This window comes from Anabrus simplex, chromosome 7 (genome assembly GCF_040414725.1).
Source record: "Anabrus simplex isolate iqAnaSimp1 chromosome 7, ASM4041472v1, whole genome shotgun sequence".
Taxonomy (NCBI): domain Eukaryota; kingdom Metazoa; phylum Arthropoda; class Insecta; order Orthoptera; family Tettigoniidae; genus Anabrus; species Anabrus simplex.
In genome coordinates, this window is record NC_090271.1 from 225,679,846 (window position 1) to 225,704,890 (window position 25,045).

Consider the following 25,045-nt stretch of genomic DNA (forward strand, 5'->3'; position numbering starts at 1 on the left):
CTTGTATTGTGCTTAACCTAAAATGCTCATTGTATTCAAATACAGTCTTAAACTGGAAGTTTATTCTTTCTTTATACAGACGGTAGTTTTCATTTTCATCACCATCACTATCACCACTGCTAGACCACATATTTATCAAATTGTATCTGAAATAAGTATATTTAAATATCACTAGTAGGTTTATATATTATTGTCCTTTCACTGGTAGAGAATACTTCCCAATTCACTAGCAAGTTACAAGTACTAGTCCTTTTGTGGAACATACCTATAAAAATTCACTGGTAATTTGTAAGTATGGAGTAGTAAAGTACAACTGTAGAAAATTCTTTTGTGAAACAGAAACTCTGGTATTTGTACAAGCTACTAGATAATTTACTTGTAATGTACAAGACCATACTTTTGTGGAATAGGCCCCAGGCTGTAAATATTCTTCTCTTCTCCTACTCCATTCTTCGGCTATCCCACCATTGAAGTACCTGAACTTGTTCTTCTAGTGCCTTAATTCTCTGATTTAGTATCACTCTTCTTCATTCTTCTCTCATCTTCTCCTTTATTTATGTTAGTTCTTCGGTTAAGCTGTCCTTCATATCCTTACTTTGTTGAGACTGCACCTCGAACATTTCTTTGGTCTGGTCAGCCTGAGAAGCTTTGTGTACAGCATCCTTGATTTTCTCCATGTCCTCCCATGACAATGGGCCTGGGTTAATCTCGATGCCTCCAGTGACTAACAGAGTAGCCACTATAGCTGCTGCCATCAATAATTCTGTCAGTCCTGTTCTTTTATTAACTCCTATTTTGCACTCTGTCTTGATCAACTTGACCTGGTTGTGCCACTGCCCTATCACACTCCTATACTGCTTTCCCTGCACTTCTGGATCATTACTACATGTCTGCTCACTAGCTCAGCGCAGCAAAGACTGTGTGAAATGCAGAACTTAAGTCATACTACTTCCATCCTCATTTCAGTAGAGGGCAAGCCAACTTCTTAACCTTTTCATATTTAAAATGTAATGTTTTCATTTGCCTTTCAATCTTGTAACTGTTCAAGCAACCTTTAAACTTGTAATTTTTAACTTGTGCAATTGGTAACTTGTACCATAGACGTGGGATTAGCCCAATACTTGACTCAAAGCGACATCTTTGCTAGGATTTTTTAGGTATGTTACCCTGAAATGGTAAATGCCTTCAGTATAAGATATCATGTAATCCCGTTCTCACTGATCATGTCTATTGTTGGTTCAGCTGACCACTAAATTTGACAAGGTCAGGCCGTTCGAGAGGGCAACTATTTAATCTATCTAAACTTCATTGACGGTTTCCACTGTGTATCACATACTTTTTACATGTCATTTGTTTTCTTCTCAAACATAGTTTCTCAAATTTTTGCTGGCCTCTTGACTGTTTGTGACTGTGACTCAATGAAGACAGACTGTCATTTTAAAGTGTAGCACAGTGAATTCATCCTCCTCGTTAATTGTAACACACTGCACGTTTTAGACTAAGAGATCCACAACCTAGCCATAATCACTTATTGTTTTAATTCCATCATGTTTCATTTGTTTTCATTCTTTTCTTCATTATGTTCTAACATTTTTTTAGCATCAATTATGTAAATAACTTCAACCTCTTTTCACAAAAAATGGCTCAAACGAGTTGAAACATGTATGACTATTATTACTCCATCTAATGATGAAAATGTGTACGCATTGAATAGGTGGACATATTCAATTTCCTTTGTAAAGTGAAAATATATCTCACATGGGAAATAGCCAAAATATGAGTCACTCCTTGACAAAGAAATGTTGGATGCTTCTTTCCTTTTTTTCCCCAAAAGCCACTCAAGTTATCTTTGACTTATTTCTTTTTATTAATATAAGATTTAAGTTTTTCAGTCTGTTGATATATAAATTATAACACTTAGAACACTATAACATACTAGTAAAAATACGCACTCAGAACACCACTATGGTCATCTGCCACGAAGTCACGTGGATGCAGGGTAAAGGGTGCGAGGGGTAAGTATGGCTGCTGCGCATGCTCCTAACTCAAGTCTCAAGGCCCAGCAGTAAACATCTGTTCCGCCTGCGGTGATTCTTGCGAACTGAAATGCTATCGTGAAGTTTAAAAGTGGTAGTGCAACTGTGCCTCAGTTACAAATTTACTGTATGTACAGCATAATGAACAGTTTGATAATGAATACAAATTGATTCAGAGAGCTTGCGTTGTCTGTCACGACTGGTGTTTGTAGCTAAGAGTGTAGTATCTGTTACTCGTGCTACTGTGATTTCTCGTCAGATGCAGATAGTAAATATATTTGTCCAAAAAAAAAAAAAAAACACTTAATACATTTTTACACCCACTTTATTATATTTTTACAGATATGTTACAGTTACGGTTCAGATGTTTAAGACATAATTGTCCAAATTTGCAGGCAGATATGCTCTTAAAAATATCTAAATATTATCCACAAAATGAAAAATAGAACTAAACATACTGCATGTACTTCCAATGATTGTTTTCTGCTACTAGCTCTTTAAATACAATTCATTATACAATCTTATTGCACTACTACAATTAATTTCCTTACTAGTTCTTTTAACCTAATTCCACTAATCTCTTATCATAAATGCAGTATAAATCATTCAGTATCAAAGATATTATTAATTAATATTGCTGTCTTACACAATGGTGTAAGAGACCACACCACTGTTCCGGCAAACCAATGACAATCACGTTACTTATCATAATTAAGAATGCACCAAAAATCACCATGGGCACAAAATTTAATTGAAGTAAAATATAGCAGGAAAAAAGTACATATCTCTTATTCACCACTCATCTCAACATTTTTATGTCGAGCAGAGTCGCTGTGCAACTAGACGTTAAAATGATTTATGGCACTTACTTCAACTTCACACACTTTGCAGAAGATATTTTTTTTTCTTTTGGTAGAGAAGCATTCCTTCTCAAACTCTTTAACCCAATTTCTTAATTTAATATTTTCTTTAGGTATCCTTATGTCACCTCCCCTTCGAACCATGTGACCTTGTCGTGGTAGGCTGGCTTGTGGGCCCCAGTGAAACAGATAGCTGAGCCATAGGTGCAACCATAATGGATGGGTAACTGTCGAGAGACCAGACTAACTAATGGTTCATCAAAAGGAGGGTAGCAGCCTTGCGGAAGTTGCAAGGGTGGTGTCTAGATGATTGACTGATACGGCCTTGTAATAATACTTAACATGGCTTAGGTACATTCATACTGGGATCTGGCTGAAACCAACAGGAAACTACAGCCGTAACTAACTCCCAAGGACATGCAGCTCTCTCTGTATGAATGATGAACTAATGATTGCTTCCTCCTGGGTAAAATATTTCGGAAGTAAATAATCCCTCACTCGGATCTCCGGGTGGGGAGTGAAGAAGACTGGCAGGAAGAGCAAGATTTTTGGTCAGGCAACTACAGAATTATCAACACAATATCAAACAGGGGAAATGTAGGACTTGGTTCAGTACTGAATAAGAAATTGGGCAGCAGGTAGGCTGCTATAATCAGAACAGAGAAAGGATTATTATTGTCAGACAGACATCAAGCCAATGCCCAGCAAATTAGTGCACATCTATATGCCTACTAGTTCAGCGGATGATCAAGAAAACAACAGAATATATGAAGAGATAGAAGATTTAATACAATATGTAAAAGATGACAAGAATCTAACTGTGATGGGAGACTGGAAAGCAGAGTTAGGCAAGGAAGAGAAGGTAATGCAGTGGGAAAATTCGGATTGGGACAAAGGAATGAAAGAGGAAGTTGGCTGGTTGAATTCTGCACCAATCATAATTTAGTCCTCATTAATACTTGGTTCAAACACCACAAACAGCGGCTGTATATGTGGACGAGACCTGGAGATATCAAATAAGACTTCATTATGGTTAGGCAGAAATTCAGAAACCAGGTGTAGGATTGAAAGACCTTCCCAGAAGGAGATGCGAACTTTGACCACAACTTGAATTTGAAGAAAGGAAGGGATGCAAGGAGATGGGATCTAGACAAATTGAAAGAAAAGAGTGTGAGGAATTGTTTCAAGAAATATCTTGCACACGGACTAATTGAAAAGGCTGAAGGAAACACAATAGAGGAAGAAAAGGCAGTCGTGAAGAATGAGGTCAGTAGGGCTGCTGAAGAAAGGTTAGTAAAAAGCGAAAGCTTAACTAAGTATCAATGGATAACTCAGAAAATACTAAACCAGGCTGAAGAACAATGAAAGTACACGAAAGCAAACAAAAAAAAAAAATTGAGGGGAGCAGAAAAGAATACAGGCGATTAAAGAATGAAGTAGATAGAAAGTGGAGGACAGCTAAGGAAGAATAACTAAAAGAGAAGTGCAAGGATGTTAAAGATTGTATGGCCCTAGGAAACCTACATGCTGCATCTAGGAAAAGCAAGGAAATCTTTGGAGAAAGGAAAACTAGGTGTATGAATATTAAGAGCTCAGATGAAAAACCACTTCTAGGGAAAGACGACAAGGCAGAAAGATACCAGGAGCATATCCACAGTTATATCAAGGTACGGAAGTAGACAATACATTTCTGGAACAAGAAGAGGCTGCTGATGCTGATGAAATGGGAGACCCAATTTCGAGGCAAGAATTCAACAGAGCTTTGAGAGAACTAAACAGGAATGAGGCACCTGCAATTGATGACATAGCCTTTGTATAACCGACTGCCTTAGGAGAAATCAGCATGGCGAGGTTATTCCATTTAGTGTGTAAAATGTATAACACAGGAGAAGTGCCGTCTGATTTTAGGCAGGACTTTCCCAAGAAACCAGGTGCTCACAAGAGTCTAAATGACCTCATTATTCGTTCAGCATCTCATGCCTGCAAAGTTCTAACATATATTATTTACAGAAGAATGGTTGAAACTGAGTTGGGAGAAGATCAGTTTGGCTTCAGAAGAAGTGTAGGAACATGTGTTGCAATCCTGATTTTATGTCTAATCTTAGAGGACCGAATTAAGGACAAGCCCAATGTACATAGCGTTCGTAGATCTAGAATAGGCATTCAATAATGTTGGCTGGACCAAGCTATTTCAGATTATGAAGGTGATTGGGATTAGATACAAAGTACAAAGAATTACCTACAATCTGTATAAAAATCAGTCTGCAGACATAAGAATAGAGGGCTATGAAAATGAAGCAGTAATCCAGAAAGGAGTGAGGCAAGGCTGCAGTTTGTCCCCCTCCTTTTCAATGTTTATACAGAACAGGTAGTAAAAGAAATCAGGGGAATTTGGAAAGGGAATCACAATCCAAGGAGAGGAAATCAAAACCCTAAGATCTTCCCTAACAATATATTATCTGACTCCACAGAAGTTATGGAGAAACTGCTGAATGATACGGACAGAGTCTTGAGGAAGGAGTACGGGATGAAAATGAACAATTCCAAAACAAATGTAATGAAGAACAGTCTAATGAAGTCAGGTGATACAGGAAATATCAGGCTAGGAAATGAAGTCTTAAAGGAAGTAGATGAATATTGTTACTTGAGCAGTAAAATAACTAACGTTGGCATAAGTAAGGAGGACATAAATTCCTAACTAGCACAAGCAAGGAAGGCCTTTCTTAAGAAAAGAAATTTGCTTACTTCAAACATTGATATAGAAATTAGAAAGATGTTTTCGAAGACTTTCGCCTGGGGCGTGGCACTGTAAGGAAGTGAAACATGGATGATACCCAACTCAGAAAGAAAGAAAGAAAACAGAAACTTTTGAAATGTGGTATTAAAGAGGAAGCCGAAGGTGAGATGGGTAGAGCGAATCACGAATGAAGAGATAATGAATCGAATTGGTGAAATTTGACGAGAAGAGATAGAATGATAGAACACATCTTAAGACACCCAAGACTTGTTCAGTGGGCTTTTGAAGTAACTGTAGGTGATAGGGGTAGACCAAGGTATGAATATAACAAGCAGGTGTAGGATGCAGTAGTTACATAGAAATGAAAAGGTTAGCTCAGGATAGGTTAAAGTCACTCAGTATAATGACATTAGGATTCAGATTAATGACTTTCATTACAGAAGAGAGAAAATGTTCATAATAAGTGGGGGTTAATCAAGGTGGTCTGTAAATACAAGCAAAAACTAGTGAAATTTCACTTTACCCAAACGGCTTCACAGTCACTACTTAAATCAGTATGTAAGGTTGCACGCCATTTGGACTTAATGGCCAGGAGAAACCCCTACCCCCACCCCGAGATAGAATGAAGTAACACAATGCAAATTTATAATAAGAATGAAAGAGCAATGAAGAAAAATCAACTAATGACAAAAATAGCAGAAGAAAATTAAAAACTAACAAAATAACTGTAGAGACACAACAATAAACAATAAAACATAAAGGCAAAAGAAAAGAACGAGGAAAATTAAAGATTGAAAGTAAAATGAAGAGAAGAACTTACAGCTAGGCACAGGTAAATACAGATGTCTGTCTGTGTCAGATAGGTCATCAGCCCAGAGGCTGGTTAGATCCTCAAATAGCACCACCAAAGGCTATGCAGTTATAGGGAAACCGCAAAAACCAATGGCAAAGCCCAAATGAGGAGTACTAGGCAAGATGAGGAGTGAGGTAGTTTGCCATAGCTTTCCTCACTGGACCAGAAGGTGGTACTGCAGCACAACTGATCCTATGAGCAACACCTTTCGTAACACTCGACACTAGTTGTGCTCCAAATGTCATTACTCAGCCCCACCCATACCCCCAGCAGCTTCCATATTGTCACAGCCATGGATAAGACTGGGACTTCGGTGGAAGCTACACTTTGCTCTGGCCTGTGCCAAGAGACAGATACAAAAATACTGCATCCATAAAGAAATGGCAAGAAATGACACAAAAGTAACGGTACGGTACAGTAAATAAATAAATGGTGCATTATGTACAATAGAGGAGAAAGCAATGAGAAGAGAAAGAAAGAAAATGAAGGAAATGAGCTAGGTTAAGTTACGGAAGAATCTATTAAAGGAAGCAAACGAAGAAAACACCTCCAAGTGCCTGTCAGAAGATAAAGAGTTAAGGAGGGTTGGAATGAGGATAAATAAAGTTCTTTGAACAAGAGAGAGGCGGGAGTATGGAATATGAAGGGGTGGATTTATCCTGGTTATTGAGAGTTGGGACATATAGGGAAAAGAAGGATGCAGGTTCAGGAGAACAAAATAAACCGTTAACAGCATTATAAAGGAATCTAAGGTCGGCTACTTTCCTACAAGTAGATAACAAGTGAAGGTTTAATTTATCCAGTATCTGATTGCTGCTCAAGTTTCGACAATCTGATACTCTGGCTCTAACAATGGCACAGATGAATGACTAAACGTGCTTAATGTCATTCAGATTAGTGGGAGAAGAGGTAGACCAAATGGGAGACACGAATTCAATAATCGGTATGATGCAAGATACATAGCAGGCTCCGAGGGTGTGGATAACCGTGATGTCAGAAAATCTATACAACAAACCAAGAAGCAACATTGCTCATTAGGTTATCTTTTGTATATGGGGACAAATAACAATTTTCTGTCAATTTACTGTTCTGTTAGAGTTGGAAATGGGTTACCAAGGAGGGAATATTTACTAAGAATAGGGGATTTATGAAGCATGATCAAGATAGAGGAACTTAGCAGGATTAGGCTTAAGATCACCATTCAGAGAGAAAGTTAAGCCCACTCTGTAAGGAGTTTATCTGATAAAGAATCTATTTGAATATTTTACAGTCATCTGTAAATAGCATAATTTCACAAGAAAAGGAGGATATAGTATCTGTCAATAAAAAGGACAAAAAGAAGGGGCGAAGGACACTGCCCTGTGGGATGCCAGACTGTACCATAGCAACAGTTGAACTGAGCCCATCAAGAACCACACGCTGGGTTCTGATATTGAGGAAGCTCTGTAGAAGAATTAGGAAGTGACCATGGATGTTAAAACGATCTGAGAGTTTATAGGAAAGAAGTGCATGGTCTACACTACACTTTGCAATATCAATGTAGCACACGTCCAGATGAGAACCGGCATTAAGAGCAGATGTTGCACGATTGAGGAAGAACAGCCAGATTAGTTAGGCAGGAGCTACCAGGAAGAAAACCATGCTGCTGGGATTATATATAAGGAATGAAAGAAAGAAGATGCTGGTGGATAATATTTTCACAGATGGGTAACAGGGTGACTAATACAGAAATCAGGCGATAGTTTCTGACATCAGATCTCTTTCTACTTTTAAAAGCCGGAGTGATGTTAGCGATTTTCCAGTTGTTAGGAAAGTAGCCAGCTAAGAAGCAATGCTTAAATATAACAGCAATACAATGGGCAAGAGTCGTAGTGGTATTCTTAAGGAAGACAGGACTGAGGCCATCTGGACTAGTAGGTTTATTTTCTGGCAGGGAGGAAAGTAAAGAATAGACTTCTCACTCAGAGGTGGAAAGATTACTGAGACTATGAGAAGGAACAGAATCAATACTTGGAAAATCTGGGAAATGAAGAGGTGCAACAAAATTAGACGTGAAGTAATCATTGAAAATCATTGGTCTATTACTACCACTGGCTAAATTATCACCCCAAGTCACTGTGTCTAGCACACACTTTGTATTTTTCCTGGTTTTTTTTACCAGAGACAAGAATCTCTTGCTATCACTTCTCACTTCTAGGCATGCACAGTTTATGTAGTCCTGGTAATTCCATTTTAGAAGCTGTTTATAGTGTACGCAAAGGTCAGAAAAGGTTTTATAACGCAGAAGGCGACCTTTTCCAGTCTTTTGTTTTATTAATTTCTGCAATTTTGGTGTAACTTTTCTTACATGGAGGGCATCTGGCAGATGTTTTATGAGTGAGAACAAGGTCACGGATCACAGCACGAGTCCAGTCATAAAACAGGTTCACTGCTTCTTGAACTTCACCCAATTGCAGCACGTGCCAGGGTAGAAGAGAGAGCGTGTGATTGCCAGCCCGCCAATCAACCTTTCGCCATATGGGTACACAGTTCATGGGAAAGGGTCAATGACATTCAGGGTGGGGGGAAGAGCAAGACAGAATGTTGCCTCTACAGACCTGTGGTTCGATTTAAAAATATTTCGTCCCACAGATATCTGAAGGCTCAACGGAGCAGAGCAGGTAATCAAGAAGACTATCCATGCAGGTGTTCTCACAGATATACTGTTGGAGGCCAAGGCCTGCAATATAATGGTCAAGATACCATTTTGTCGAGGCTATTAGAAGGAACACCTTGTGCCGGGGAATTCCATGATATAGATAGGTTACAGTCACCCAGTATAATGACATTAGGATTCAGATTAATGGCTTTCATTACAGAAGAGAGAAAATTTTCAGAATTATTGAGGGTTGATCGAGGTGGTCTGCAAAAACAAGCAAACAGATATTTGGTATGGTGATATTTCATTTCTACCCAAACGGCTTCACAGTCACTACTTAACCCCTCAGCGTCGCAGCCATTTAAATAGCTTCCTACTCCGCGGCCGGATGAGATTTCAACTATGCGCGACTGAAATACATCGATTCACTTAAAGCGTTACTACAAGTATAAGAGTAGCCCGATTTTCATGAAATTTGGAATTCCTTATGACAGAACTATGTACATGCAGATAATTACATAATTGTTTCACATTTCCTTAGTAATTTTGTTCCGTGTGATAGAGTTCGAAGCACTCTTTGGGACAGGTACTCAAGTCACACTGCTGGAAGCAGTACACTGACGTCTTCTTTCCACCGTGTTTTGAACACAGGATACAATGTCTCTGAGGTTTGGATTTCCAACTCTTGGGTGCTAATTTCCTGATAAAATGTCTTTCCTGCAACCTTGGAACTGTATTATTTGATGCGCGCCGGCCTTGAATATTTCATTCCCCTCCCGAGCGAGCGTATTTTGTAAACAAACCTTTCACCAGCTGAACCCGATAAGTGAGTATTATTAGAGAATTTAGCAATCAGAATTCACCGTTGAAAACTTCTCTTTGACCTGTATAATTATCTATAGTCTCTTCAACGAAATTTCCAAGTACTGTTTCCTCCTCATCGACACACTCATCATTTACCACTGCTACACCATCTATTTCATTATCACTGCTGCTTATACTGTCACTACTACTTCCGACTAAACTTTCATCTGAATTATACAATATTTCAAGCACGTTACTGTCAGTCATACCACGGCTGAGCGCAGCGCGTCACACGGACTGATGAAGCTGCAGCGAGACCGAAAGCAACAGGACGAAACTGAATGAGGGGAATAACATTTATGACGAAACAAACCAACTCGATACATATTTCAGATAAAAGGTCGAGACGTCTTTCAAACGAGATATATACCATGAACAACTGGTTCTCGTATCGTATGGCAGAAAGCAGCACTAACTGATGCCTACACAGAGCGCTCGTGGAGAGTTACGAAAATATTACAAGCTGAGAAATAAAGACAAATATAATATATAAACCGCACTCCCAATGTACAAATAGAGCAAAGAACATCACACGAAGAGACAAACTTCTCAGATCATCTTTTCTTTATTTTATTCTGTGGGAAAGAATGAAGCAAACAGACTTTTAAAAAAGCAAGAGATTAGTGCTCAGACTTATTTGACAAATAATTATCCTTGCAAAAACAACTACATTATAACGATTTTTCAATTCTTATTTACAACACTGATAAACCCGAAAATGTCTTCTTGGAAACAAAACAATTTGCATATCAATAACTCCAAAACTCTTTGCGCTATAGCCGTAAATGTGAAACCATGTATGGGTCTATACCACGTATAGAGGTCAGCGGCTATGGAAGAAAAGAGGGTCTGTACCACGTATAGAGGTCGGCGCTGAGGGGTTAAATCAGTACATAGGGTTGCGTGGCATTTTGGATTTAACGGAGGGGCCCCCAGATCCAGGGTCCGAATAGAAAATGGAAAACTTTTTGGAAAGAGGGACGTCCATGCCTGAGATAAAGTCAGTTAACCAACTTTCAGAGAAAGCAACAATATCGAAAGATGATAGTTCTTACAGGTAGAGCATAGTTTCCTAACAAAACAAAACTACAATGCACTAACTGAACAACAATATCTTCTACTTCATTCCTTCCACTTTACTTCACTTTAATTTAATGCACTTTAACTCACATAATTAAATTATACCAGGTTTAACAAAATTCAAGCTCAGCCACGAGGTGCTACTGCTTGTCATACACATTCAAAGACCTTGGGCATGAGCTGTACAGAATAAGCAGCAGCAAGCACTCCAGTGACAAACTCTTCCTCAGATTGAATTGGAGTCTCATAAACCAGGCTCTTCAAGGGCCCACCCCGAACAAAAAAGCATCAAGTGGGATGGGGCTCGATGAATGAGCTTGAATTGCAGCAGGGTGCCACACATTCTTTTTAACGTCGCACCAACACACACAGGTCTTATGGTGACGACAGGATAGGAAAGAGTTAGGAGTGGATAGGAAGCGGCTGTGCATTTGCCAGGTATGAAAATAGGAAACCATGGAAAACCATCTTCAGGGCTGCTGACAGTAGGGTTCAAACCCACTATCTCCCGGCGGCACAGTTTTGAACAGTTTAAGTAAAGGATTAAAATTAAGTTAAAATGTAGTACAGTAGTTTTATTTTCAATCATATCAAAAAGTACCCCAATTATAAATTTCTGCCATATGATTATTTAATAAAATATATTTGTTCTGGTATTTTCTGTTAACCCGCAAAATTTGAGAACTGGATTTTGTTATACCCGATAATTAAGGAAATGAATTTCTAAAAGTTACTTTCATAATTTTTTCTTACAATTTTACACTAAAATAATTAACATATCACTTAACTTTACCTGGTTCTAACTTGATTACTTTAATGGCTGCTAAGTCATTTGTGGACAACCTCTTAGCCTGAAACAGAAACAAATTTTTTTAGGTAATAGGAGTGCCTCATGTTGAAAACCCAAACTTGAAACCTATAATGAAATGATCGGTATCAAAACACCTCCAGATCTAAAATTAATAGGCACCAAAAAAAAAGACAAGAAATATTAATGCAGTTTCAAACACACACATTTGAGCAAATTGCCAAATCACACAAATAATCACTGCACAAAAATAATGAGCTTTGTAGGAATAGTAGACAGGTAAACTGACCCTTCCTTTACTACCATCAGTATTGATATTTATTTCCTCAGCAAAAGTATTCAATTCTGCAGAAGACCTCTGCATTATTGCAGATCAATGAAGTTAGAGATATATTCAGTAATAAATAATGATGTTATTTTGCTTTATGTCCCACTAACTACTCTTTTACTGTTTTCGGAGATGCCGAGGTGCCAGAATTTTGTCCCACAGGAGTTCTTTTTCGTACCAGTAAATCTACTGACACGAGGATGACATATTTGAGCACCTTCAAATACCACCGGACTGAGCTAGGATCGAACCTGCCAAGTTGGGGTCAGAAGGCCAGCGTCTCAACCGTCTGAGCCACTCAGCCCCATCAGCAAATGCCAGACTGCTTACTATATTTCCACCTAACTGAATCCCTCCCTGTCACTTTATAACTTCATTATTATTATTATTATTATTATTATTATTATTATTACTTATTTATTTATTTATTTATTACTGGTCAGGCTGGCTGATGACTTGGTCATAATGGCAGATTGTGCCAAAAGCCTGCAGTCTAATATCTATAATATAGGTGTAATGAGTACGATATTAAAATTAGCCTTTCGAAGACTAAATTGCCACAAGCCTGGTTGAGAGAGGAGAATGAATAGCTGGTTATTAATGGTGGTTAATATGCTGATGTCGAGTAGGTGTAATTGCTAAATTAAACTGTAGATTACAGATTACAGAACAACCGTTAAAGCAACCACCAAATACTAACCATTGTGAGGATGGCATGGGGGCAAGTGCTTGGTGCTTTCAAGCAAGACTACACATCAGCTAAAATATGACAAGAGAGTTCTGGATACTTTAGGTCTAGTACTGACAATTTCATCAAGAACAATTTCCCTCATACAATAACAAAAGGTGAAAATTACCATTATGTCTTTCAGTGTTCAGTCTGCAATCATCTGTGAATTTACTAACCTTCACCACAATCCTCTATTTGCAACTAGTGCTGTGGGCTCCTTTAGTTCTATACCTCTTATCTTTAAATTGTAAGAACTGAGTCTAACCATTGTCATCTTGGTTTCCCGCTACTTCTCTTACCCTCCATAACAGAGTCCATTATTCTCCTAGGTAACCTATCCTCCTCCACTCGCCTCACATGACCCCACCACTGCGGCCAGTTTAAGCGTACAGCTTCATTCAGTTCGAGTGCATTCCTAACTTAGCCTTTATCTCCTCATTCCGAGTACCTTCCTGCTAATGTTCCAAACTGTTTGTACCAGCAACCATTCTCGCTACTTTCATATCTGTTACTTCTATCTTATGAATAAGATATCCTGAGTCCACCCAGCTTTCACTCCCGTAAACCAAAGTTGGTCTGAAAATACACCATTGTAAAGATAGTTTTGTCCAGAAGCTGACATCCTTCTTACAGAATACTGTTGATCGCAACAGCGAGCTCACTGCATTAGCTTTACTGCACGTTAATTCAATCTCACTTAATACACTGACTGACAGAGCAAATGCAACACCAAGAAGGAGTGGTCAGAACTTTATGCCAATTGCAGGGTAGACTGACGTCACTGAGGTATGCTCATGATGTGAAATGCGCCGCTGTGCTGCGCACGTAGCGAACGATAAATGGGACACGGCGTTGGCGAATGGCCCACTTAGTACCGTGATTTCTCAGCCGACAGTCATTGTAGAACGTGTTGTCGTGTGCCACAGGACACGTGTATAGCTAAGAATGCCAGGCCGCCGTCAACGGAGGCATTTCCAGCAGACAGACGACTTTACGAGGGGTATGATGATCGGGCTGAGAAGGGCAGGTTGGTCGCTTCGTCAAATCGCAGCCGATACCCATAGGGATGTGTCCACGGTGCAGCGCCTGTGGCGAAGATGGTTGGCGCAGGGACATGTGGCACGTGCGAGGGGTCCAGGCGCAGCCCAAGTGACGTCAGCACGCGAGGATTGGCGCATCCGCCGCCAAGCGGTGGCAGCCCCGCACGCCACGTCAACCGCCATTCTTCAGCATGTGCAAGACACCCTGGCTGTTCCAATATCGACCAGAACAATTTCCCGTCGATTGGTTGAAGAAGGCCTGCACTCCCGGCGTCCGCTCAGAAGACTACCATTGACTCCACAGCATAGACGTGCACGCCTGGCATGGTGCCGGGCTAGAGCGACTTGGATGAGGGAATGGCGGAACGTCGTGTTCTCCGATGAGTCACGCTTCTGTTCTGTCAGTGATAGTCACCGCAGACGAGTGTGGCGTCGGCGTGGAGAAAGGTCAAATCCGGCAGTAACTGTGGAGCGCCCCACCGCTAGACAACACGGCATCATGGTTTGGGGCGCTATTGCGTATGATTCCACGTCACCTCTAGTGCGTATTCAAGGCATGTTAAATGCCCACCGCTACGTGCAGCATGTGCTGCGGCCGGTGGCACTCCCGTACCTTCAGAGGCTGCCCAATGCTCTGTTTCAGCAGGATAATGCCCGCCCACACACTGCTCGCATCTCCCAACAGGCTCTACGAGGTGTACAGATGCTTCCGTGGCCAGCGTACTCTCCGGATCTCTCACCAATCGAACACGTGTGGGATCTCATTGGACGCCGTTTGCAAACTCTGCCCCAGCCTCGTACGGACGACCAACTGTGGCAAATGGTTGACAGAGAATGGAGAACCATCCCTCAGGACACCATCCGCACTCTTATTGACTCTGTACCTCGACGTGTTTCTGCGTGCATCGCCGCTCGCGGTAGTCCTACATCCTACTGAGTCGATGCCGTGCGCATTGTGTAACCTGCATATCGGTTTGAAATAAACATCAATTATTCATCCGTGCCGTCTCTGTTTTTTCCCCAACTTTCATCCCTTTCGAACCACTCCTCCTTGGTGTTGCATTGTCACTGTCAGTCAGTGTATATTACCATCCTGAGAGAAAACACATCCTAAATACTTGAAATTATCTACCTGTACCAGCTTTGTATCACCAATCTCACATTGTTCTCTTGGATTCTGTACCTACTAACATCAATTTTGCATTGGAAAGGCTAATTCTTAAACCATACTCATTGCACCTATTTTCAAGCTCCAAGATATCAGACTGCAGGTTCTCGGTACAATCTGCATTAAGACTTTTTTTTTTTGCTAGTTACTTTACGTCGCACCGACACAGACAGGTCTTATGGCGACGATGGGACAGGGAAGGGCTAGGAGTGGGAAGGAAGCGGCCGTGGCCTTAATTAAGGTACAGCCCCAGCATTTGCCTGGTGTGAAAATGGGAAACCACGGAAAACCATTTTCAGGGCTGCCGACAGTGGGGTTCGAAACTACTATCTCCCGAATACTGGATACTGGCTGCACTTCAGCGACTGCAGCTATCGAGCTCGGTCCATTAAGACCAAGTTATCAGCATAGACCAGACTGCTTACTATATTTCCACCTAATTTAATCTCTCCCTGCCACTTTATACCTTTCAGCAGATGATCCCTGTAAACTACAAACAGCAAAGGTGAAAGATTACAGCCTTGTCTAACCCCTGTAAGCACCCTGAACCAAGAACTCATTTTACCATCAATTCTCACCGCAGCCTAATTGTCAACATAAATGCCTTTGATTGATTTTAATAATCTATCCTTAATCCCATAGTCCCCCTGCATAGCGAACATCTTTTCCCTCGATACCCTGTCATATGCTTTCTCTAGATCTACAAAACAAACATAATTGTCTATTGCTCTATTTTTCAATTATCTGGCGCATATAGAAAATCTGATCCTGACAGCCCCAATGTGGTCTGAAACCACACTGGTTTTCATCCAACTTCCTCTCAACCACTGATGGCACCCTCCCTTCCAAAATGCCATTGAATACTTTGCCTGGTATACTAATCAATGAGATACCTCGATAGTTGTTGCAATCCTTCCTGTTTCCTTGCTTATAGATAGGTGCAATTACTGCTTTTGTCCAATCTGAAGGTACCTTACCAATTCTCCATGATAATCTTATTACATTATGAAGCCATTTCATCCCGGCCTTCCCACTATAGGCCTACTTCACCATTTCAGGTCTAATTTCATCTATTCCTGCTGCTTTATGACAATGGTATTTATTTACCGCCTTTCCCACTTCCTCAAGCTTAATTTCACCAACATTTTCCTCCTCCCCATGAGCTCGGTTGTTCCCGACACCACCAGGAAGATTTCCTTTTACATTGAGAAGATTTTCAAAATATTCCCTCCACCTGTCCAGTGATTCCCTGGGATCTACTATGAGTTTGCCTGAATTACCCAAAACACTATTCATTTCCTTTCTCCCTCCCTTCCTATGATTCCTTATTACTATCCAGAAAGGTTTCCCTGCTGCTTGATCTAGCCTTTCCAGATTATTATTGAAATTTCCCAGGACTTCTTTTTGGATTCAACAACTATTTGTTTTGCTCTGTTTCCTTCATCTACATACAATTCCCTGTCTGCATCAGCCCTTGTTTCGAGCCATTTTTGATAAGCCTTCCTTTTACGTTTACAAGCTGCTCTCACTTCATCATTCCACCAAGATGTTGCATTTTCCCATCTTTATACACAGTTGTCCCTAGGCATTTCATTGCTGTTTCTACTACAGCATCCCTGTATGCCACCCATTCTCTTTCTATATCCTAAACCTACTTACTGTCCACTGTTCGGAACTATATATAATTCATATGAGTAAAGAAGTGGAAACAGAGGTAAGACTTTTTGTGGATGATGTTATTCTGTAAGTAAGTAACAAGATTGTGAGCAACTGCAAAAAGATCTGGATAATGTTGTGAGATGGACAGCAGGCAATGGTATGATGATAAACAGGGTTAAAAGTCAGGTTGTGAGTTTCACAAATAGGAAAAGTCCTCTCAGTTTTAATTACTGCATTGATGGGCTGAAAGTTCCTTATGGGGATCACTGTAAGTACCTAGGAGTTAATATAAGGAAAGATCCTCATTTGGGTAATCACATAAAGGAGATTGTAAATAAAGGGCACAGATCTTTGCATATGGTTATGAGAGCATTTAGGGGTTGTAGTAAAGATGTACAGGAGAGGGCATACAAGTCTCTGGTAAGACCCCAAATAGAGTATGGTTCCAGTGTATGGGACCCTCACCAGGATTATTTGATTCAAGAACTGGAAAAAATCCAAAGAAAAGTAGCACGATTTGTTCTGGGTGATTTCCGACAAAAGAGTAGCATTACAAAAATGTTGCAAAGTTTGGGCTGGGAAGACTTGGGAGAAAGCTGCTCAACTAAGTGGTATGTTACAAGCTGTCAGTGGAGAGATGGCATGAATGACATTAGTAGACGAATAAGTTTAAGTGGTGTCTTTAAAAGTAGGAAAGATGACAATATGAAGATAAAGTTGGAATTCAAGCAGACAAATTGGGGCAAATATTCGTTTATAGGAAGGGGAGTGAGGGATTGGAATAATTTACCACGGGAGATATTCAATAAATTTCCAATTTTTTGAAACCATTTAAGAAAAGGCTAGGAAAACAACAGATAGAGAATCTGCCAACTGGAAAATTGCCCCAAAATGCAGATAAGTAGTGACTGGTTGATTGATTGAGACTTATATGCCCTCTCCTTTACATCCTCACTACAAACCTCATAACCATGTGCGGAATTCTGTTAACTTTATTTACAATCCTGTTTATGCGATTTCTGCCTTAAAGTACCTATACAATACCCTTCTATTTTTCACTAAAATTTGTATGACAGCTGATTATGCTTGCCATCATGTTATTCTTAGCTGACTTCTTTGCTAGATTCAATTTCCTAGTAAGTTCCTTAAATTTCTCCTTAGTTCCACAGACATTTCTAAGGATCTTATAACAACTATTTCTTTCCAGTCTGCACCTCCTTCTTAGTCTCTTTATTTCTCTGTTATAATAAAGTGGGTCTTTACCATTCCTTACCACCTTTAAAGGTACAAACCTGTTTTCACATTCCTGAACAATTGCTTTAAACCCATCCCAGAGTTTGTTTACATTTTTATATACCGTTTTCCACCGATCATAGTTACTTTTTAAAAACTCCCTCATGCCTGCTTTATCAGCCATACAGTACTGTCTCAGGTAAGACCCCAGTTAAGTTACGGTTCAAGTGTATGGGACCCTCACCAGAATTACTCGATTCGAGAACTGAAAAATATGAAAAGAAAAGCAGCTTGATTTGTTCCAAGTGATTTGCAACAAAAGAGTAGTGTTACGAAAATATTGAAAGTTTCAGTTGGGGAGAATTGGGAGAAAGGAGATGAGCTTCTTAACTAAGTAGTATGTTCCGAGCTGTCAGTGAAGGAATGGCATTGGTAGATGAAAAAATTTTAGTGGAGTTTTTGAAAGTAGGAAGAATTACAATATGAAGATAAAGTTGGAATTCAAGAGGACAAATTGGGGCAAGTATTTGTTTACAGGAAGAGGAGTTAAGGATTGGAATAATTTTCCATGGGAGATGTTCAACAAATTTCCAAATTCCTTGCAATTATTTAAGAAAAGACTAAGTAAACAATAGGTAGGGAATCTGCCACCTGGGCGACAGTTTAAATGCAGATCAGTGGTGACTGATGATGTAAGACAATACAATAAAAACCAGGTGAAATTAACACACAAAGCTTTTATCTCTGATGCTAAAAATTATGGCAATTGTCCTTTTAATACTGTATATTCTTGTGTCTTAATTTATCTTGATATCAGTTGCTCAACATATTTGTAAGGAACGTTTTTGTTCCAATAAGTTGTGCCTTAATGAATAAAATATACATTTATGAATTGTTGTGGGGCTGAAGTGGACATTCACAACTTGAATAAGTGGGCCTTCTTGTCCGATAAAATGATACGTCTATATGAATTCAGTGCGGAGTAAATGTCTGAAAAAGGATAGAAGTAAAATTTAAAAGTGTGAATTTGAAAAGGGGGGGGGGGAAGAAAAAGAACATATTGATGCATGAGATTCACCACCAAGTGCTCAGGATTCGATGTGTGAATGGCACGGAAACAGACCCCCAAACTAACTGCCAGGTTATCTCGTAAGTGTTGCAGAACGGGAGGGATAGGTGGGTAGGGAGGTATAAGCAGGTGAGCTTAATGCTGTGCTCTTTTTAAGTTTATGACAATGCGTGTTTAATTCCAGATGACAGCTGTAGTAACTGAAGTCGTGTTGTGCTATATGGATCTGCCAGTGATCAATATTCCTGTCTGAGATCCATCTGATGGTCCTCCCTTCTACATTCGAAGCTACGTCTACATCTTTTCAGACAGTAAACTGTGGCTGAGACCAATGTGACATTTGCATAGTGGCAAGTGAAATACCTTCTAATATAAATGAAGGTTCCAAGGAGATTCCAGGAATCCTTAATGAACGAGGTGTGTGTGTATGTGAGGATCTTCACAAGGCAGAAGGATTCAGTCAGCAGCATGTAAAGATTGTTGGTTACAAGGATAATGTCCAGATAGAGGAGGTGACTAATGCTAAAGAAGTATTAAAATTTATCTATGATAATGACATTTACAATAAGATACAAAAGTTGAAAACTAGAAAAGAGGCTTGGTTGTGATATAGTGCCATATCTGAAGTACTTATTTGATTATTGTTTGCATGAAGGAGCCATACCAAATGAATGGAGAGTTGCTATAGTAGCCCCTGTGTATAAAGGAAATGTTGATAAGACATCAAGCTGAAAATTACAGGCCAATCAGTTTGACATGCATTGCATGTAAGCTTTGGGAAAGCATTCTTTCTGATTATATTAGACGTTTGAAAAATTAATAACTGGCTCGATAGAAGACAGTTCGGGTTTAGGAAAGGTTATTCCACTGAAGCTCAACTTATAGAATTCGAGCACATATAGCAGATATCTTGGATTCAGGAGGTCAAATGGACTGTATCGTGATTGACCTTTCTCAGGCATTTGATAGGATGGATCATGGGAGACTACTGGCAAAAATGAGTGCAATTGGAATAGACAAAAGAGTGAATGACTGGGTAGCTATATTTCTAGAAAACAGATCTCAGAGATTTAGGGTAGGCGAAGCTTTATCTGACCCTGTTACAGTTACAAGGTGAATGAAGAATCATACAGAAAAATGCAAATAATCCAACAGCGGCGATGATACATTAATTTAATCTGTAGGAACTGTAGGTGTACACTAAAGTATGAATATGACAAGCAGATTAGAGCGGATGTAGTAATTACATAAAAATGAAAATATTGGCACAGCATAGGATTGCATGGAGATTTGCACCAATCCAGTCTATGAACTATTGACTCAAATAGTAACAAATTACCACTAATTCATTGTTACGTTTTCTCACAATACATCTTTAAATATTAAAACATTTCTTTTCCTTCATTTGTAATACTTGTAATAGTTTCTAACAGAAAAATACTAGCTACCTGAAAAGCAAGGTGCTAAAAGTATTTAGCAGAAATGTGTTTTGTTTTTATTGTCTTGTTTAAATTGTTATAGTTTGCCATTTTGGGTATTATTGGGGCTGCACCTTACTTAAAGCCATAGATGCTACTTCCTAATCCTCAAATCCATGCAACAGACCTCTGTTCACTCATTACTGATAATGCAGCTAATGTCTCAAGGATGTAACACTTGCTGGAAGACATGAATACGAACTAGGGATGAGATTTTATTTATTTGCCTATTTTATTTCTGTATGAAGAAATGTAGGCTTTTAAGATATAAATCTGATTTAGGCTCTTTCTAGCAACAATTAATTGGTTTTATTGTGCTTATAAACACCTATTTCAGAGGTATGTACCTATTTGGAGTGTAACTGTCTATTTAATGCTTTTTGACAGTCTTTTAAAGAAACCAACGCATTATATTCTAGCTGGTGTGATCAACGTAATTATTTTCTCATTCCTCAACACCTGTTTACCTCACTAACAATAAGGATAATTCTCTGTAGTCTCCAGGAACATCAGTTTGAGAATTTCCTTCAGGACAAACAGTTAACAATTTTACCTTGAAGCTTTCCACCCCTCCAAATTCCTAAGGTGATATGTGAGAACCAATCAATATCGAACTGCATTGTACGTACCCATATCCCCTACCTCCTTTACACTGAGAATTGTTGGACGCTTTGTTTTGAGATCGTGTTGGGATCTACTTTGAAGAAGTGTGTTCGGCAATGCCTAAAGAAAAACATTCCAAGTCCTACTGGCTGAAGCAGTGGATCATTGGAAATCCCAATGGAAGAATAGTCTTCTGCCTACCTTGCAGCACACAGATCTGTGACTGACAACTATGACTGCATTTCATTGTAGTTTTATAAGTTTATTAATGTATGTATTGTGGCAAGTTGTATTGTTGCAACGCTATATAAGCAGTGAACTTTCAGAAATTATTGTCGCTAACATTTAAATAATCACTCAATTACTGGATGAGGGGGTCATGATTATCTCAGTGGTTTAGCTGCTGGCTTCCCACACAGGAAGTTGAGGTTCAAATCCTGGTCAATCCTTGGTCGAGATTTTCATCTCAAGAATCAGGTGCCATCAGGAAAGGCATCTGGAAATCTCCAGCCAAAATCAAAATGAGCCTGGGTGGCTCCAGTGACCCCAGAAATAACTGGGACAAGCTGTAGAAAATTTATTTAATTAATGGACAAAAAGCTAGAATGCAACCACAAAATCACCATGGTGGTGTTTTGTCAGAGAGTGTATGAATATTAAAATTCGGCATTTTGAGGAAAAGGCTAGGAATGAGAAGGAAGTGGCCATGGCCTTAATTAAGGTACAAGCCCCAGCATTTACCTGATGTGAAAATGGGAAACTATAAAAAACCATCTTCAGGGCTGCCGACAGTGGGGTTCAAACCCACTATCTCCCGGATGCAAGCTCACAGCTGCGTGCCCCTAACCGCACGGCCAACTCGCCCAGTTACTGCCAAATTATAACTGAAAACTTTATAATTCAACACTCCTGGGAACATTACCGGTATCCTGTCGAACCCTTGTTTCCTTTTTTGTATGAAGCAATTGTATGTAGGCCTATACTAAGCATTATTGTCAGTTATCCCAACAACAGAAAGTTAAGGTATAGGAACAGTGTAACTTAAGTAAATTTTATTATTTTTCAGATTAAATTTGATAAAATACCCCATAGGTCAGCACAAAAATACAGTGATGCATCTGAAATGAGAGCAAAAGACTGTATCAACGCAGCCCTTCTACCATACCAATGTGAACAGCGACCAACAATTTACCTCATATCTGTGTACTGCAATGGGGAGAGCCAATATCCCCAATGTAAAATCTAGAGCATCCAGCATTTAGGAGGAGCTGAGAATGCCATGTCATGCCATCAGTTCAATCAGATTTGGCATTCCTGAAGACGAATTCAGCAAGCTGCCGGGAGCCACCATAGCATTGAAAAGGCGTGGCATCCCCATTGTGGAGTCCAACAGGATTGTGGAAGAAGTTAGGAAAGTATTGAGTAAACATCTGGGAAGGTAGCCGCTGTCAGGGTAGAGTTTGATAGGGCCCTGAAACAAAATCCAGATTGGAAAGATATGGTAAAATTAGCCAATATACTACAAGATGACGTAGGTGAAGCAGCAGACTTAAAACCAGATGAACTGGCTTCATTGAAGTTTTGTTCCATCACTGCATGTGTTGTTGAGAGATCCTTCTCGCAATACAGAAACATTCCTTATGACAACATCCAACATTTAAGAGAAACCAATAAAGCCATGTCCTCTCCATCAGATCTGCAAGCTGCCAGGGGCCACCACAGAGTTAGAGAAGAGTGGCATGCCCATTGTGGAGTCCATTAGGATTGTGGAAGAACATAACGAAGTCTTCAGCAAACATCAGCACAAGACTACAGCGATGCATCTGAAACGAGTGCAGAAGACTGTATCAACGCAGCCTTTCTACCACTGCACTGAACAGCGACCACCAACAATTTACTTCAGATCTGTGTACTGCAATGGTGGGAAAGACTATATCCCACTGTAAAAACTGTAGCATCCAGCATTTCAGAGAAGCCAAGAAAGCCATGTCCTTGAGCAAACATCTAGAAAGGTACCCGAGTCAAGGAAGAGTGTGACAGTCCTGCAACGAAATCCGAGATAGAAAGAGATAGTAAAACTAGCCAATATGCTACAAGGTGAACCAAGCAAGTGGCTGAGCAGTTTGCATCACGCAGCTGATGGCTTACATTTGGGAGATAAACTTATTCTGACAGACAACAGAAAAAAATTGAAAAACTTGCAGTTATCTTCTGTGATGCTTTTTTCTGAAGTGAATGATACATGTATAAAGTGAGTGAATAAAATTGGCTTATTCTTAAGCACATATTTTTAAATTTTTAATGCATATTTTCTACATGTTTAGTTCATAATTACATGCCTATTTTAATCGTTTTTAGTGCATAAAGATCCGGTCCCTAATCGTAACATGTACAACATGACCCATGGCGTCTGAGTGAGTGGCACGCGCAAAACGAGCTCCTCATAAGTGTGTAATTTCAAGTGTTTAATAGCAGGATTTTCAGTGTGTGCACCTAATGTATTCAAGTGTGTGATATCTATTGTAAAGTTATTAAAGAAAAACACTATTTACTCATCGAGAATCCCGAAATTAGTATTAATTCCGGAGCTTGTTGTGAACATAGCGCAATGGGCGCTTGCCAGCAATGTGGAGTGGAGCTGGAAAGAGCCGTTAAGGTACAGTGAGCTCAGTGCAAAAAGTGGTACCACAAGAAATGTGTAAACAACCTGAATGGATTTAGTGTGTGGTACTGTGTAAGTTGTAGTGTAAGTAAAGCAGACAACAGTAAGAGGAAATCAATAGCGAACACTATTCCATCCTTAGATAGTATCTTTTCTCTTCTATAAGAACTAACCAAAGAAATTTGGCAAATGAAGGAAGACCGGAATATAAGAGAGACTGATTTAGGGAACTCACTCAAACTGTGTCATAAGAAGTTGGACGATACGGCCCAGCTTATTTCGAAGCAACAAACTGATCTCGACAAGCGTTTTGATCATATAGAAAACCTAACTCAGGAAAACTGAAATTTAAGGGGGGGGGGGAATCCCTAGAGTGCTGAGTGAATGACTCGTAAATGTACTCAAGAAGGAACACAATTGAAATCCAAGGGGTTCCTGATATCCAAACTGAAACTGTAGTGGACACAGTTAAGAAAATTGGACGGGCTCTGGACATATAGGTGAAAGAAAAGATGGTGGACACGTGTCATCGCCTCCCAAAAGCTCCACACCAACAACACAGTAGAATTATAGTGAAGCTGGTAAGGCGAATGGACAAAGATCTGTTCATGGAAAGACGGCGAGTGAAGAAAAACCTCTCCACCAGGCACGCAGATCTTCCAGGCAATAGTGTCACCTACATCAACGAGAGTCCGTCACCGCAGAAAAGGAAACTGCTATCCCAGCCCCAAGTCATCTGCAGAGAGAAGGACTACGCGTACATATGGGTATGAAACAGAGTCATTAAAATGCGTAAAACTCAGGGTTCCAAAGTAGTTGTTATTAACAACCAGGATGACCTAAATAAGCTGTAAATCAATGGATGACACTAGGCTTAATATTTATTATCAAAATGTGCGCAGGTTAAAAACAAAACTTAATGAACTGAGAACATTTAGGCCAATGAATATCAATTCGCAGCCCTAACAGAGACTGGCTGGACTCTACAGTGTTCGATAGCGAGGTCTGTAGTGAGCAGTATAGAGTGTACAGGCCTTTCCGTACCACTACGAGGGGCGAGGGTGTGCTCACCGCTGTCAGGAGCGGAGGAAGGTGGTATATACACATTACCGATATACCTATCGCCTGGAAGATCTGCGTGCCTGGTGGAGAGGTTTTTCTTCACTCGCCGTCTTTCCATGAACAGATCTTTGTCCATT

General features: G+C 39.8%; 1 protein-coding gene across 1 annotated transcript in view; it reads right to left on the bottom strand.

Moving 5' to 3' along the window:
• Positions 1–25,045, bottom strand: part of hppy (MAP4K3-like protein hppy) — a 385,487-nt gene that overhangs the window by 350,535 nt on the left and 9,907 nt on the right. Inside the window, exon 2 of the mRNA XM_067151579.2 lies at positions 11,862–11,919. Within this exon, the coding sequence (XP_067007680.1) occupies positions 11,862–11,919 (58 nt within the window). The remainder of the gene's footprint in view (positions 1–11,861; positions 11,920–25,045) is intronic.